Source organism: Salmo trutta, chromosome 5, assembly GCF_901001165.1.
Source record: "Salmo trutta chromosome 5, fSalTru1.1, whole genome shotgun sequence".
In the NCBI taxonomy this organism is placed as follows: Eukaryota; Metazoa; Chordata; class Actinopteri; order Salmoniformes; family Salmonidae; genus Salmo; species Salmo trutta.
In genome coordinates, this window is record NC_042961.1 from 35327976 (window position 1) to 35345214 (window position 17239).

Sequence of the window (17239 nt, forward strand, 5' to 3'; positions counted from 1 at the left end):
AACTCGGGCAGATGTTGTTGCCATCCTGTACCTGTCCTACAGGTGTGATGTTCGGATGTACCGATCCTGTGCAGGTGTTACACGTGGTCTGTCAGTGCGAGGATGATCAGCTGTCCGTCCTGTCTCCCTGTAGCGCTGTCTTAGGCGTCTCACAGTATGGACATTGCAATTTATTACCCTGGCCACATCTGCAGTCCTCATGCCTCCTTGCAGCATGCCTAAGGCACGTTCATGCAGATGAGCAGGGACCCTGGGCATCTTTCTTTTGGTGTTTTTCAGAGTCAGAAAGGACAGTAAAGAGGCCTAAGTTTTCATAACTGTGACCTTCATTGCCTACCATCTGTAAGCTGTTACTGTCTTAACGACCGTTCCACAGGTGCATGTTTATTAATTGTTTATGGTTCATTGAACAAGCATGGGAAACAGTGTTTAAACCCTTTACAATGATGATCTGTGAAGTTATTTGGATTTTTACAAATTATCTTTGAAAGACAGGGTCCTTAAAAAGGGCCGATTCATTTTTTGCTGAGTTTAGTATAGTAAATATTTTATCAATACATGTGGATGATCTTGTTCCTGTAGTGTTTGTAAACACGGGTAGGTTGATTAATAACCTGAACCAGATTAACTGGTGAACCATTTAACCAACTTTTTTTAACTCGTTATTTACTCTGCTGCTACTGTTATTATCTGTCACTTTATTCCTAGTTATATGTGCATATCTACCTCAATTACCTCGTGCCCCTTCAAATTGACTCGGTACTGGAACCGTGTCTATATAGCCAAGTTATCGTTACTCATTGTGTATTTATTATTACTTATATTATGTGTTTTACTTTTCTGTTATTTCTCTATTTTCTTTCTCTCTGCATTGTTGGGAAAGGCCCGCAAGTAAGCATTTCACTTTTAGTTGTAAGTGAAATAATTTGAAACCTATTTTTGATCAATATTGGAAACCTTTGGGGGATATGTTTAAAACAACCTTCTTGCACTGCAAGACTGCAAAAGAGAAAGATTGGAAATGTTGTATTACCTGGAACTCAATCCCATAGTTCTCTCTGCAGAAGTCTCGTAGTTTGGGATATACATGCTCTTTCAGTGCATTCCTCTCTGCTTCTGTGTCTGAAAACAAAATGACAAAGTAAACACATTGATTTGTATGAAGATTCATTGATACCATTATAACAGACTTCCCAATATGGGCAATATGGTCCTCTTTAGCTTAGTTGGTAAAGCATGGTGCTTGCAACGCCAGGAAATGGGTTATATTCCTGGGACCATCCATAAAAAAAATGCATGACTAAGTTGTTTTGGATAAAAGCGTCTACTAAAAGGCTATTATTATTATTATTATTATTATTATTATTATATTATGGTATAACGGAGGGCAAAAATTAGGAAGGGTCAACAATGGCAGTGCTGACAGATTAGGTTAATGGCATTGTTATAGGATATTACATGTCATGGCATAGTTAGGGTCTGTGGGGTGTCTCAGACTAGTGAGGGCCTATGGGTCATTGTTCTGTCCCACTTTAATTCCTTTCCTCCTTCCTTTGGTCTTTCTCTCCTTTCCACTGCCCTCCCTTGGGTTATAATAATTGGAGAGGACAACTCCAGGGGGATAGGTCTGATGGACAGCCAGTTAAAAACAGAACATGCCCAGGAGAGCCACAGTCCCTTTGATGATGGAACACATCATCAAAATAAATATGTCACACTCAAATGTGTCCCCCACTCAAGACTGTGTCATGCTACAAAACTAGGGCACAATTTGTAGGGTTAGATAATTTTGTTGGAATTTGGATGACACAGGCTTCTTTTCTGTTATTCATCTCTTCCTTGCTTGACCCAGCTGAACTGTATGGTAAACCACAGCTCTCACCAGAAATGATGAGGTATGGCATGTTGACGTCGGCAGGGCACAGAGATGCATGTGTAAAGTGTGTGTGGCAGACATGGCAGAGCGGAAGCGCCTGTTATCTCGGCCACACACACACAGTCTCTCTCTTTAATTCCATGCCACAGCTCTTACTGACAGCTACTCATATCACTCTACCATCATTTCCGAGAGAGAGAGAGAGAGAGAGAGAGAGCGATGGCGCCGACAGATATAGTAGCTCTGCTTCTAACTTCTAATAAACTTTGCAGTACTTTGTTTTTTTGTGTGTTATTTCTTACATTATTAGCACAGAAAATGTTTTGTGTTATTACAGATATATAGATGGCAGCATTTGTGCAAAACTGAAAGTGCGAACCACCGCATTTAACCATGTCAAGGTGACTGGGAATATGGCCAAATACAAATAGTGTAGATAATCCCTCCATAAGGCAATCAAACAGGCCAAACGTCAGTACAGAGACAAAGTGGAGTCGCAATTCAACGGCTCAGACACGAGACGTTTAAGGCAGGGTCTACATACTACAAAGGGAAAACTAGCCACAACGCGGACACCGACGTCTTGCTTCCAGACGACCTAAACACCTTCTTCTCCTACTTTGAGGATAACACCGACGCGGCCCGCTACCAAGGACTGTGGGCTCTCTTTCTCCGTGGCCAATGTGAGTAAGACATTTAAGCGTGTTAACCCTTGCAAGGCTGCCGGCCCAGAAGGCATCCCTAGCCGCGTCCTCAGAGCATGCACAGAGCAGCTGGCTGGAGTGTTTACGGACATATTCAATCTCTCCCTATCCCAGTCTTCTGTCCCCACTTGCTTCAAAATATCCACCATTGTTCCGGTACCAAAGAAAGCAAAGGTAACTGAACTAATTGACTATCGCCACGTAGCACTCACTTCTGCCATCATGAAGTGCTTTGAGACGCTATTTAAGAATCAAATCATGTCTATCTTACCTTACACCCTAGACCTATTTCGATTTACTTACCGCCCCAATAGATCCACAGACGATGCAATCACCATCACACTGCACACTGCCTTATCCCATCTGGACAAGAGGAATACCTATGTAGGAATTCTGGTCATTGATTATAGCTCAGCATTCAACACCATAGTACCCCCTCCAAGCTCATAATTAAGTTCAGGGCCCTGGGTCTGTACCCCACCCTGTGCAACTGGGTCCTGGACTTCCTGACAGGCTGCCCCCAGGTGGTGAAGGTAGGAAAAACTCCTCTACTTGTCTGATCCTCAACACAGGGTTCTCACAAGGTTGTGTGCTCAGCCCCCTAATGTACTCCCTGTTCACCCATGACCGCATGGCCACGCACGCCTCCAACTCAATCTTCAAGTTTGTAGATGGCGCAACAGTAGTAGGCCTGATTACCAACAATGACAGCCTAAATGGAGGAGGTGAGGGCCCTGGGAGAGTGGTGCCAGGAAAATAACCTCTCACTCAACGACAACAAAACAATGGAGCTGATCATGGATTTCAGGAAACAGCAGAGGGAGCACCCCCCTATCCACATCAACAGGACCGCAGTGGAGATGGTGGAAACCTTCAAGTTCCTCGGCGTACACGTCACTGACGATCTGAAATGGTCCACCCACACAGACAGTGTGGTGAAGGAGGCTGAAGAAATTTGGCGTGGCCCCTAATTTGGCTTGGCCCCTAAGCATCCTGTCGGGCTGTATCACTGTCTGCTCCGCCTGCAACTGCAGGGCTCCAGAGGGTGGTGCGGTCTGCCCAACGCATCACCGGAGGAAAACTACCTGTCGTCCAGAACACCTACAGCACCCGATGTCACAGGAAGGCCAAAAAGATCAGCAAGGACATCAACCACCCGAGCCCATGGCCTATCATCCAGAAGGCGAGGTCAGTACAGGTGCATCAAAGCTGGGACCGAGAGACTGAAAAACAGCTTATATCTCAAGGCCATCAGACTGTGAAATAGCCATCACTAGCCGGCTTCCGCCTGGTTACGTAACCCTGCACCTTAGAGGCTGCTGCCGTATATACATACACTTGGAATCACTGGCCACTTTAATAATGGAACACTAGTCACTTTAATTATGTTTCAATGTTTATTTACTGCTTTACTCATCTCATATGTATATACTGTATTCTATTCTACTGTATTTTAGTCAATGCCACTCCAACATTGCTCAATCTAATATTTATATATTTCTTAATTCCATTATTTGACTTTTAGATTAGTGTGTATTGTTGTGAACTGTTGGAGCTAGGAACACAAGCATTTCGTGTACACCCGCAAGAACTTCTACTAAATATGTGTGACCAATAAAATGTGATTTGATTTGAGACAGAGAGAGAGAGGATGTGTCCGATAAACCAAGTCTCACGGCATGGCCGACAGCGATGTGACAATGAGGCCATGGTCATTAACACAGACATCCCTGTCACACTGGTATAAAGGATTTTGGAGACAGGCGCAGGAATACACAAGGGGTTTTTAATACACCCAAAACAAACACGTATTAAAAAACACTGGGCTATACCCAAACAAAAGAGTGAGGGTAAACCTCGTTGAACGACACGGGACGATACCCATAATACACAATATGTATGTATGTATGTATGTATGTATGTATGTATGTATGTATGTATGTATGTATGTATGTATGTATGTATGTATGCATGTATGTATGTATGTATATATATATATTTATATATATAGCACAACTGCTGCACCAACGCATAGGTAATCACACCACCAACGGACATGGGAACAATAACCGCCAGAGGGAGCAGAGGGCACATGTATAACATACTAATCAGGTGAAATGGGAACCAGGTGTGTGTGTGTAATCAGACAAGACAGTCAGTGGTTGATGATAATGAATCCCATTCAGTGAAGCCTAGAAAGCCGGTGACGTACACCTCCGGAACTGGTGAACAGAATGAGCATCATTACCAGGGGGATCCGTGACAATCACAGCACACAGTGTGTATGTGAGAAGCCTGTCTGTCTACAGCCATGTACAGTGTATTAGTGTCAGTTAGTTAACCCTATCAGTCCTGAGAGCCCAGCAAAAATTGCCTTTTCGTTTTTCTGCATGTCCAGCCTGTATATTTAGCCTCACAATTAAGCGTTTTACCCTTTTCTTTTCAGGATAACCAGGGCTAAAGTAGCACACACAACAATTTGACAAATTTGAAGTTAAATAAAGGTAAAATGCAAGAATACTGTGTAAGACACATGTTGAAAACGATACAGGACATTGTCAACTAAGCAAAACGCTTTGCTGCATGGAAGTGTTTGTGAGGATATAATGCCAAACAGTGTTGAAAAACATACAGAACTCAGTATACTGCATATACTTGAGTGTTTATCTATTTTTACTTTTTAAACATTAGTAGCCAATGGGCCAGTTCATAAACCCAATGTTTCAGCAAAGAATCTTAGTCATGGGACACCGTCGATCACACTGGCACATTCTATAGGGTAGCATCCCTTATAGTGAATGTACAGTATAGTAAATGTACTGCTACAAAGGAGAGAAAAGAACATGCTACGGGCATTATGCTGTACGTGTCAACATGTGTTGCAATATGTCCTGAGCAGTGGTGTAAAGTACTTTAAGTAAAAATATTTTTAAAGTACTACTTAAGTTTTTTGGGGTATCTGTACATTAAATGACTGTTTATATTTTTGGCAACTTTTACCCCACTACATTTCTAGAGAAAATTCATGTACTTTTTACTCCATACATTTCCCCTGACACCCAAAAGTCCAAAAGTACGTGTTACATTTTGAAAGCTTGCAGGACAGGAAAATGGTCAAATTCACACACATGGTCATCCCTACTGTCTCTGATCTGGTGGACTCACTAAACACAAATGCTTCGTTTGTAAATTACATCTAGGTATTGGAGTGTGCCGCTGGCTAACCTTAAATAATAAATTATCGTGTTGTCTGATTTGCTTAATATAAGGAATGTGAAATTATATATACTTTTACTTTTGGTACTTAAGTACAGACCAATAACATTTACTTTTGATACTTAGTGTTCTTAAAAGTATTCATATGCCTTGTCGTTTTTCCTATTTTATTGCATTACAACCTGTAATTTAAATCGATTTTTATTTGGATTTCATGTAATGGACATACATAAATAAAAAAAATAACTTGTTTCAAAAAATTCAAAAAAAATCTTTACGGAAAAGTGATGCGTGCATATGTATTCACCCACTTTGCAATGAAGCCTCTAAATAAGATCTGGTGCAACCAATTACCTTCAGAAGTCACATAATTTGTTAAATAAAGTCCACCTGTGTGCAATCTAAGTGTCAAATAAACTGTCACATGATCTCAGTGTATATATACACCTGTTCTGAAAGGGCCCAGAGTCTTTATCACCAATAAGCAAGGGGCACCACCAAGCAAACGGCACCATGAAGACCAAGGAGCTCTCCAAACAGGTCAGGGACAAAGTTGTGGAGAAGTACAGATAAAAGGTTGGGTTATAAAAAAATTAAAAAATTGAACATCCCACAGAGCACCATTAAATCCATTATTCAAAAATTGAAAGAATATAGCACCACAACAAATCGGCCAAGAGAGGGCCGCCCACCAAAACTCACGGACCAGGAAAGGAGGGCATTAATCAGAGAGGCAACAAAGAGATCAGAGATAACCCTGATGGAGCTACAAAGCTCCACAGCGGAGATGGGAGTATTTGTCCATAGGACCACTTTAAGACGTACACTCCACAAAGCTGGGCTTTACGGAAGAGTGGCCAGAAAAAAAGCCATTGGAAACTGGTCAGAATTGAAGGAATGATGGATGGCGCTAAATAAAGGGAAATTCTTAAGGGAATTTCCAGAGATTTGAGACTGGAACGGAGGTTCACCTTCCAGCAGGACAATGACTCTAAGCATCCTGCTAAAGCAACACTCAAGTGGTTTAAGGGAAAACATTTAAATGGCTTGGAATGGCCTAGTCAAAGCCCATACCTCAATCCAATTGAGAATCTGAGGTATGACTTAAAGATTGATGTACACCAGCGGAACCCATCCTCCTTGAAGGATCTGGAGCAGTTTTGCCTTGAAGAATTGGCAAAAATCCCAGTGGCTAGATGATAGGCATGGGAAGGTTGGAAATCATGCAGTGCCGTGTGTCACGATCGCAGATTTAACCTGTTAGGGCTAGGGGGCAGTATTTTCACGGCCGGATAAAAAACGTACCCGATTTAATCTGGTTATTACTCCTGCCCAGAAACTAGAATATGCATAGAATTAGGATAGAAAACACCCTAAAGTTTCTAAAACTGTTTGAATGGTGTCTGTGAGTATAACAGAACTCATATGGCAGGCCAAAACCTGAGAAGATTCTATATGGGAAGTGCCCTGTCTGACCATTTCTTGGCCTTCTGTAGCCTGTTTATCGAAAATACAGGATCTCTGCTGTAACGTGACATTTTCTAAGGCTTTCATTGGCTCTCAGAAGGCGCCAGAACGTTGAATGATAACTCTGCAGTCTCTGGGCGAAAAACAGTAGGGGTTTTGGAGAGTGGTACTTCTGAGAACAATGGCACTGGAGCGCGCATGCATGTGACGACTCCATTTTCTTCTATCAGTGTTTGAACGGATACAACGTCTCCCGGTTGGAATATTATCGCTATTTTAAAAGAAAAATCGAATAAAAATGGATTTTAAACAGCGTTTAACATGCTTCGAAGTACGGTAATGGAATATTTTGAATTTTTTTGTCACGAAACGCGCCGACGCATCACCCTTCGGATAGTGACTTGAACGCACGAACAAATCAGAGCTATTTGGATATAACTATGGATTATTTGGAACCAAAACAACATTGGGTGTTGAAGTAGAAGTCCTGGGAGTGCATTCTGACAAAGAACAGCAAATTTAATCAAATTTTTCTTATAGTAAATCTGAGTTTGGTGAGTGCCAAACTTGGTGGGTGTCAAAATAGCTAGCCGTGATATCTACTCAGAATATTGCAAAATGTGCTTTCACCGAAAAGCTATTTTAAAATCGCACACCGCGATTGCATAAAGGAGTTCTGTATCTATAATTCTTTAAATAATTGTTATGTTTTTTGTCAACGTTTATCGTGAGTAATTTAGTAAATTCACCGGAAGTTTTCGGTGGGTATGCTAGTTCTGAACAAACATGCTAATGTAAAAAAGCTGTTTTTTGATATAAATATGAACTTGATTGAACAAAACATGCATGTATTGTATAACATAATGTCCAAGGAGTGTCATCTGATGAAGATCATCAAAGGTTAGTGCTGCATTTAGCTGTGGTTTTGGTTTTTGTGACATATATGCTAGCTTGAAAAATGGGTGTGTGATTATTTCTGGCTGAGTACTCTCCTGACATAATCTAATGTTTTGCTTTCATTGTAAAGCCTTTTTGAAATCGGACAATGTGGTTAGATAAAGGAGAGTCTTATCTTTAAAATGGTGGCAAATAGTTGCATTTTTGAGGTATTTGTAATTTGTGCCACTCTATACCATTGGATATTTGTGAGGCGTTCCGCTAGCAGAACGTCTGTCCCTAACAGGTAAGAGAAACAACAGATGTCGGTACATATAAGTGTATTATATTGGCTAAAAGCTTAAATTATTGTTAATATAACTGCACTGTCCAATATACAGTAAACTGTTGCTGTTAACCTTTTGCGACAGCAAGCCTTTCTTTTTGACAACAATTATAAGACTATGGAGATTTATGAAGTTTTGAAACTGGGTGTTTTGCAAATGTTGAACTTATAATTTGCCTACTAATACTTGGAAAGCTAAATCAAAGTCCAAGTATACAGATGTGACGATATTCTTGCAGAAAAATGTAATGTTATTGTAAACATCTCCTTCACAATTTGCCCAAATGTACCTGGGTGACTTCACACTAAATGCCATGTAGTTTGCTCATACTTCAAGTTATTACTTTGCACATACACTGCTGCCATCTTGTGGACACCATCGGAATTACAACCAGAGTGATGGCTAGATTTGGGACCTTTCTGTTGCATTTGAAAGATGGTGTGGAAAAAAACATGTTTTTTTCTTTGTATTTTCTTCTACCAGATCGATTGTTATATTCTCCTACATTCAATTCATATTTACACAAACTTCAAAGTGTTTCCTTTCAAATGGCACCAATAATATGCATATCCTTGCTTCAGGGCCTGAGCTACAGGCAGTTAGATTTGGGTATGTCATTTTAGGCAACAATTTAAAAAAAAGTGGACTATCCCAAAGAAGTTATAGAGACATACCCCAAGAGACCTGCAGCTGTAAATGCTGCAATAGTTCTGCACACTCAAGTTTTCATTTTTTTTAAATCTTATTTCTTGTAAAAAAAAAATGTATCTTCAATGTGGTAGGCATGTTGTGTAAATGAAAGGTTGTAAGAAAACAAAATAGGAAAAATGCCAAGGGGGGTGAATACTTTCTCAAGGCACTAAGTATATTTAATAACAAATACTTAGACTTTTACTCAAATACTTTGACTTTTACTGAATACTTATTGACTCAAGACATTTCAGCTTTTAATTTTGTATTAATTTGTAAAAATTTCTAAAAACATCTTTCCACTTTGACGTTATGAGTTATTGCAAACCAGCCGTGAGCTGCCTAGTGACGTGAGCCTACAGGCCGAGCTAAATGCCTTCTGTGCTCGCTTTGAGGCAAGCAACACTGAACCCTGCATGGGAGCCCCAGTTGTTTCGGACAACTGTGATCACGCTCCCCGTAGCCGATGTGAGCAAGACATTTAACCTCTTACATATAGACGTTCCGCTAGCGGAACACCTGCTCCAATATCCAATGATGGGCGTGGCGCGAAATACAAACTCCGAAAATTTCAATTTTTCAAACATATGACTATTTTACAGCATTTTAAAGACAAGACTCTCGTTAACTTCTTTGGGCTAGGGGGCAGTATTTTCACATCCGGATAAAAAACGTACACGATTTAATCTGGTTACGACTCCTGCCCAGTAACTAGAATATGCATATAATTATTGGCTTTGGATAGAAAACACCCTAAAGTTTCTTAAACTGTTTGAATGGTGTCTGTGAGTATAACAGAACTCCTATGGCAGGCAAAAACCTGAGAAGATTTCATGCAGGAAGTGGCCTGTCTGACAAGGTGTTGTTGTTCTTGCTTCTGTTTATTGAAGAGTCAGGATCTTAGCTGTAACGTGACACTTCCTACGGCTCCAATAGGCTCTCAGAGCCCGGGAAAAACCTGAACGATGACGAGGCAGCCTCAGGCTGAAACACATAATCGCCTTTTCCAAGTGGCCCATCAGAGGACAATGGAATTAGGCGCGTACCCGATTCGACCCCGTGCAGTATTTTCCTTCGGCTGTTTAGCTAAATGCAGATTCCCGGTCGGAATATTATCGCTTTTTTACGAGAATAATGCCATAAAAATTGAGATTAAACAGCTGTTTACATGCTTCGAAGTACGGTAATGGAATATTTAGAAATCTTTTGTCACGAAATGCGCCGTGCGCGTGACCGTTATTTACCATTGGGATAGTGTCTAGAACGCACAAACAAAATGTCGCTGTTGGAACATAACTATGGATTATTTTGGACCAAACCTACATTTGTTATTTAAGTAGATGTCCTGGGAGTGCATTCTGACGAAGAACAGGAAATGTAAGACCATTTTTCTTATAGTAAATGTGATTTTGGTGAAGGCTAAACTTGCCGGGTGTCTAAATAGCTAGCCCTGTGATGCCGGGCTGTCTACTCAGAATATTGCAAAATGTGCTTCATCCGAAAAGCTATTTTAAAAATCGGACATATCGAGTGCATAGAGGAGTAATGTATCTATAATTCTTAAAATAATTGTTATGCTTTTTGTGAACGTTTATCGTGAGTAATTTAGTAAATTGTTAGTAAATTCCCCGGAAGTTTGCGGGGGGTATGCTAGTTCTGAACGTCACATGCTAATGTAAAAAGCTGGTTTTTGATATAAATATGAACTTGATTGAACAAAACATGCATGCATTGTATAACATAATGTCCTAGGTGTGTCATCTGATGAAGATCATCAAAGGTTAGTGCTGCATTTAGCTGTCTTCTGGGTTTTTGTGACATTATATGCTAGCTTGAAAAATGGGTGTCTGATTATTTCTGGCTGGGTACTCTGCTGACATAATCTAATGTTTTGCTTTCGTTGTAAAGCCTTTTTGAAATCGGACAGTGTGGTTAGATTAACGAGAGTCTTATCTTTAAATAGCTGTAAAATAGTCATATGTTTGAGAAATTGAAGTAATAGCATTTCAAAGGTTTTGAAAATCGCGCAACAGGATTCAACTGGCTGTTACGTAGGTGGGACGAATTCGTCCCGCCTGTCCTAGAGAGGTTAATCTAACCACACTGTCCGATTTCAAAAAGGCTTTACAGCGAAAGCAAAACATTAGATTATGTCAGCAGAGTACCCAGCCAGAAATAATCAGACACCCATTTTTCAAGCTAGCATATAATGTCACAAAAAACAAAACCACAGCTAAATGCAGCACTAACCTTTGATGATCTTCATCAGATGACAACCGTAGGACATTATGTTATACAATGCATGCATCTTTTGTTCAATCAAGTTCATATTTATATCAAAAACCAGCTTTTTTACATTAGCATGTGACGTTCAGAACTAGCATACCCCCCGCAAACTTCCGGTGAATTTACTAAATTACTCATGATAAACGTTCACAAAAACAACAATTATTTTAAGAATTATAGATACAGAACTTCTCTATGCACTCGATATGTCCGATTTTAAAATAGCTTTTCGGTGAAAGCACATTTTGCAATATTCTCAGTAGATAGCCCAGCCATCACGGCTAGCCATTTAGACACCGACCAAGTTTAGCCCTGACCAAAGTCAGATTTACTATAAGAAAAATGTTATTACCTTTGGTGTTCTTCGTCAGAATGCACTCCCAGGACTTCTACTTCAATAACAAATGTTGGTTTGGTCCCAAATAATCCATTGTTATATCCAAACAGCGGCGTTTTGTTCGTGCTTTCAAGACACTATCCGAATGGTAAAGAAGGGTTACGAGCACGACGCATTTCGTGACAAAATATTTCTAAATATTCCATTACCGTACTTCGAAGCATGTCAACCGCTGTTTAAAATCAATTTTCTCGTAAAAAAGCGATATTATTCCGACCGGGAGTCGTTGTATCCGTTCAAAGACGATGCACGAGCACGAGCATGAGTCCCATTGTCCGCTGATAGACCACTTGCCAAACGCGCAAATGTGTTTCAGCCTGGGGCTGCCTCGATATCATTCAGCTTTTTCCCGGGCTCTGAGAGCCTATGGGAGCCGTAGGAAGTGTCACGTTACAGCAAAGATCCTCAGTCTTCAATAAACAGAGACAATAAGAACAAGATCTTGTCAGAGAGGGCACTTCCTGTAAGGAATCTTCTCAGGTTTTTGCCTGCCAAATGAGTTCTGTTATACTCACAGACACCATTCAAACAGTTTTAGAAACGTTGGAGTGTTTTCTATCCAAAGCTAATAATTATATGCATATTCTGGGCAGGAGTAATAATCAGATTAAATCGGGTACGTTTTTTATCCGGCCGTGAAAATACTGCCCCCTATCCATAACAGGTTAAACAGGTTAACTTTTACACGCCACAAGGCCAGATGGATTACCAGGATGCATACTCAGAGCATGCGCTGGCAAGTGTCTTCACTGACATGTTCAACCTTTCCTTGACCCAGTCTGTAAAAGCTACATGTTTTGAGCAGACCACCACATCTGTAGCCATGAAATGCTTTGAAAGGCTGGTTATGGTTCCCACCAACAGCATCATCCCAGACCCACTCTCTTTGTTTTTACACTGCTGCTACTCGCTGTTTTATCGATGCATAGTCACTTTATAAATTACCTTGACTAACCTGTATCATCGCACATTGACTCGGTACCGGTACCCCCTGTATATAGCTGGAGATTTGTACTTCCATAATGTTGTTGTTTGCTTGGAGCTGGTGGTGCGTTAGTGCCAGCTGGCACTGTACTGTGCCCAAATGGCTTCAAACTCACTGTCACACCTCAGCTTCTCGACGTACTGCAACGCACTGCAGACCACTTTGACTCCATCATAAAGATCCGTTGCTTTTGACTGGAGTAATTATTTTGGAGGTTCAAGAAAACTGTGCACCGTGGTGGCTGTAAACTTAAACTGCCTTCAGCAGCCCTGTAGCCTCAGCCTGGTCTCATAAACTAGACATAACGTTGTAAATGTAAATCTGGGACACTGAAATTAGTATGATACACTACGTGACCATAAGTATGTGGACACCTGCTCATCGAACATCTCATTCCAAAATCATGGGCATTAATATGGAGTTGGTCTCCCCTTTACTGCTAAAAGAGCCTCCACTCTTCTGGGAAAGCTTTCCACTAGATGTTGGGACATTGCTGCGGGGACTTGTTTCCAATCACCCACAAGAGAATTAGTGAGGTCAGGCACTGATGTTGGGCGATTAATCCTGGATTGCAGTCGACATTCCAATTCATCTTAAAAGGTGTTCGATGGGGTTGTCATGGTTCTGTGCAGGCCAGTCAAGTTCTTCCACACCAATCTCAACAAACCATTTCTGTATGGACTCGCTTTGTGCATGGGGGCATTGTCTTGCTGAAACAGGAAAAGGCCTTCCCCCAACAGTTGCCACAAAGTTGGAGGCACAGAATTGTCTAGAATGTCATTGAATATTGTAGCGTTAAGATTGCTCCAGAGTCCAATGGTGGCGAGCTTTACACCACTCCAGCCAACACTGACTTGTTGGAAAGGTGGCATCCTATGACGGTGCCACGTTGAAAGTCACTGAGCTCTAAGGCCATTCTACTGCCAATGTTTGTCTATGGAGTTTGCATGGCTGTGTGCTCGATTTTATGAACCAGTCAGCAACGGGTGTGGCTGAAATAGCCAAATCCACTGAAAGGGTGTTCACATGATTTTGTATATATAGTGTATGTTACCTATGGTAAGTTTACATAAGACAGATGCTTATTTAAAGTAAGGTGGATGGGTTGATGTATAATGCAAACATCTAGCAACCCAAAATTTGCAAGTTTGAATCTCATCACTGACAACTTTAGCATTTTAGCTAATTAGCAACTTTTCAACTACATAACATGTTAGCTAACCCTTCCCCTAACCCAACTCCTAAACTTAACCCTAACCCCTAGGCTAGCTAACATTAGCTAGCCACCTAGCTAGAATTCATCACATATATGTTTAGAAAATTCATAACATATTGTATATTGTGCAAATATTAATATATTGTACATTTAGCAAATTCGTAACATATAATACGAATAGTAATTCATAACATATCATACGAAATGGGTGATGGACATCCACAAATGAAAACATACCATACTAAATGTAACATATCATACTAAATAGAGTGTCTCAGATTTACATGCAGAATAATATGAAATGCTCTTAGACCAGGTTGATGGCCTACTTCTGTGTTATACATTTGATGTCAGAGAGGAACTTCACAATGCTGTCACAACCCGCCTCTCCACCCCATAGCCTAGTGCATCACTGACGTTTTCTCACAACCTTATGGAGTATCCCTACCTAAAAGTATCTCTGACATTGCTTGAGACTAACCTGAATAACAATTAAAATAGCACTTCAAAATAGTGACATATTATAATTGGCTATTGACTCATTATGACCATCATTGACTGAACGGTAGACCACCTAGAATACTACAAGCATAATCTCGGTCTACCCTCTTCGGTCGAGTGGGTTTGGCTTGTGACTGTCTACGGCGCTGGTGCGAGTCCAAAGTGAATTGAACAAAGCTATTGTGATTGTTGAACCGGGGACCATTCCGCATCACATCCTGTGCTTTCCTCAATACATTAGTCAGGGATAGGGCTGGTAGAGCATTGTTATGTCACTCTCCTGTCCTGTCATTTGTATGGACTCTTATGATTGGGACACAAATTACAGACCTACATATCCCCTCATTCAATGCACATTTTTTTCTCTAGAACTGGAAAGATCTGACATAAATCTTTGAAATTAGATGAATAAAATGTCTTTATGAGCGGCGTGAAATCTAAATCTATCTGTATGTCTGTAATTGCACTGATTTGGGTAGGCCTATCATTGCTTGTGCGTAACAGGTGTCACAATGCAAGCGCCAGGATATAGGCCTACAGGTGTCACCATGCGCCAGGAATATAGGCCTACTAAGATACGCAGCATCCCACTTTTCTGTAGATTGGGTCATCAATTAAAAAGTTACTCCATGAGTCACCCGAGGACTCGCACATTTGTTCCCTGGCCAGAACCGTCTTACCGTCGGGGTTGGCGCAGATGAAAACCCGGACACTCCGGCCAGTGGGGACGTGGTGCTGCGGCAGTGCGAGGACATTGCCACTGATGGCTGCCCTGCGGAGCGCCGATTCCCGCAGACAGGGCTGCCTGCTCCCCACTCCCGAGGGCCACATGGATGGCGACTTCCAGCGTAACTGCAACCAGGTACACACATATAGGTCTTTAGTGCCTTCTAAAGGGGTTATCAGTGGCCACACACAGACAAGAACGTATGCACACACACACACAAGCAAGCACACAAAAATAAAGTTGGGATGGATCTGCAAAGTCGTAGAAAAAGGCAACCCCGAAAAGACCCATATAATAAGTCCATGCTTGCTTTTTCATTCAGTCAGGAATGTTGCATTACAAAACGCGTTACTGTCACGTTTACATACATAACTTTAAATCATTTCCTTGGCTATTATGGCTAAGCATGTTAATCATCATTCCATAATGTGAAACACACAAACAAATGACAAGACAGAACAAAAAGCAAACAATGGGCAAGCATCGAGCGCAATCCCACCCAGAGGAGATCCTTGCAGAGGGAGAGAGGTGGGGGGGGGGGGTGAAACAGCAGTAAATTGTTGTTCAGTCTGGGGAAGATCTTAAATCGCTGTTTTCCACGGAGTTGATGTATCCTGAGATCTGTGTTTCACAGACAGAGACTGCAAAACAGACAACAAAACAACACGGCAAAGTTGGGAAGTCCTAATATCAAAATGTAAATCCTTTTTCATATTTATCATGAAAATAAATACTCAATCACTGAATCACTGTGCTCAGTGGACTTGACTGTTGCGGGTGAGGAGGCTGTGGATACCCACTACAACACTTCTCGATCCTCACATTTTTCATTCTCTTCATTTCGAAAATATCCACCTTGAGAATCAACAGAGACGGTAAAAATGCCCATCTAGAGTTTTCTTCACCGAGAGTGCCCCTGGAGAAACAGCAGCCGGTTTGCAAAGAGCGGCGCTCAGCATCTCATTGCGAGCGAGCACTGGTTTTCTGGGCATTCTGGGGTCAGTCTGGGCTGGAGAGTTTTCCAAATACCGTCTGTTCATCTTTCTCTTTATCTCGCTCTCTCTTCCGGTTCCTTCAGTGGTTCTCACCGTTCACTATCCGGAAAGAATTATACAAATGTCTATGGACCGCTTGGTCAATGAGTGAGTGTGTGACATGGGTGTTTCACTCCTTTTCTCTGTGATGGAGGAGTCAGTCGATGTGAACGTTTCACAGGAGGAGGGATTTAGTTGAAATTAATTATTTCATCGATAAATGTACCTCTCTTCTGCAGCCTCGTTATTAGCTCTGGAAGTTAAGTGCATTTGATTTATCCTAAACTTAGCCTAAATGATTACAGTGCCATATATCCTTAAATCCCAGTCTTTAAAGAAAAAGCAACCATTTCCTTGAATTAATTCCAATTCATTAGAACTTAACACCTATATAACACACACTATTTGAACTTCATGAGTAATTGATAGGTGCACTTTTTGCACACATGTTTATGAAATTAATAAACTATGTAGACTAACCATGATATTTAGGAATACAGTCATTACATAATTTAAAATCAATAATTCAACACATCATGTTTTCAGATTCAGGCCTACTGCTCTCGAGGATCATCTGTGTGAATTTATGCCAGTTTGTGTCTATGCCTTGGGCCCCTCGGCTTGCACCATGAGACACCTGTTTATCTTCTTCAGGCTAGGGTCTATTTTTCTCCACTTCCTGTCTGATTGACGTACCCAAAGTAAACTGCCTGTTACTCAGGCCCAGAAGCCAGGATATGCATATAATTGGTACCATTGGATAGAAAACACTTTGGAATTTGTAGAAATTTTTAAATAATGTATGAGACTACAACAACCGGATTTTATTTTATGAGAGCCCATGCTCTTTCAAAGGAAAGCTATGGGTCCTATGTAATTCCAGCTCCCAGATTGCAATTCCTATGTCTTCCACTAGA

At 41.1% G+C, this 17239-nt stretch overlaps 1 protein-coding gene across 1 annotated transcript in view; it reads right to left on the reverse strand.

The window, feature by feature from the left end:
* The window catches only part of LOC115194103 (NACHT and WD repeat domain-containing protein 2-like), a 66213-nt gene extending 49793 nt beyond the window's left edge, over window positions 1-16420 (reverse strand). The window contains exons 1-3 of the mRNA XM_029753477.1: window positions 15788-16420; window positions 15242-15413; window positions 1034-1122 (exon numbers count right to left, since the gene is read on the reverse strand). Of these exons, the coding sequence (XP_029609337.1) occupies window positions 1034-1122; window positions 15242-15392 (240 nt within the window). The 5' untranslated portion in view covers window positions 15393-15413; window positions 15788-16420. The remainder of the gene's footprint in view (window positions 1-1033; window positions 1123-15241; window positions 15414-15787) is intronic.
* Window positions 16421-17239: the final 819 nt, after the last annotated feature.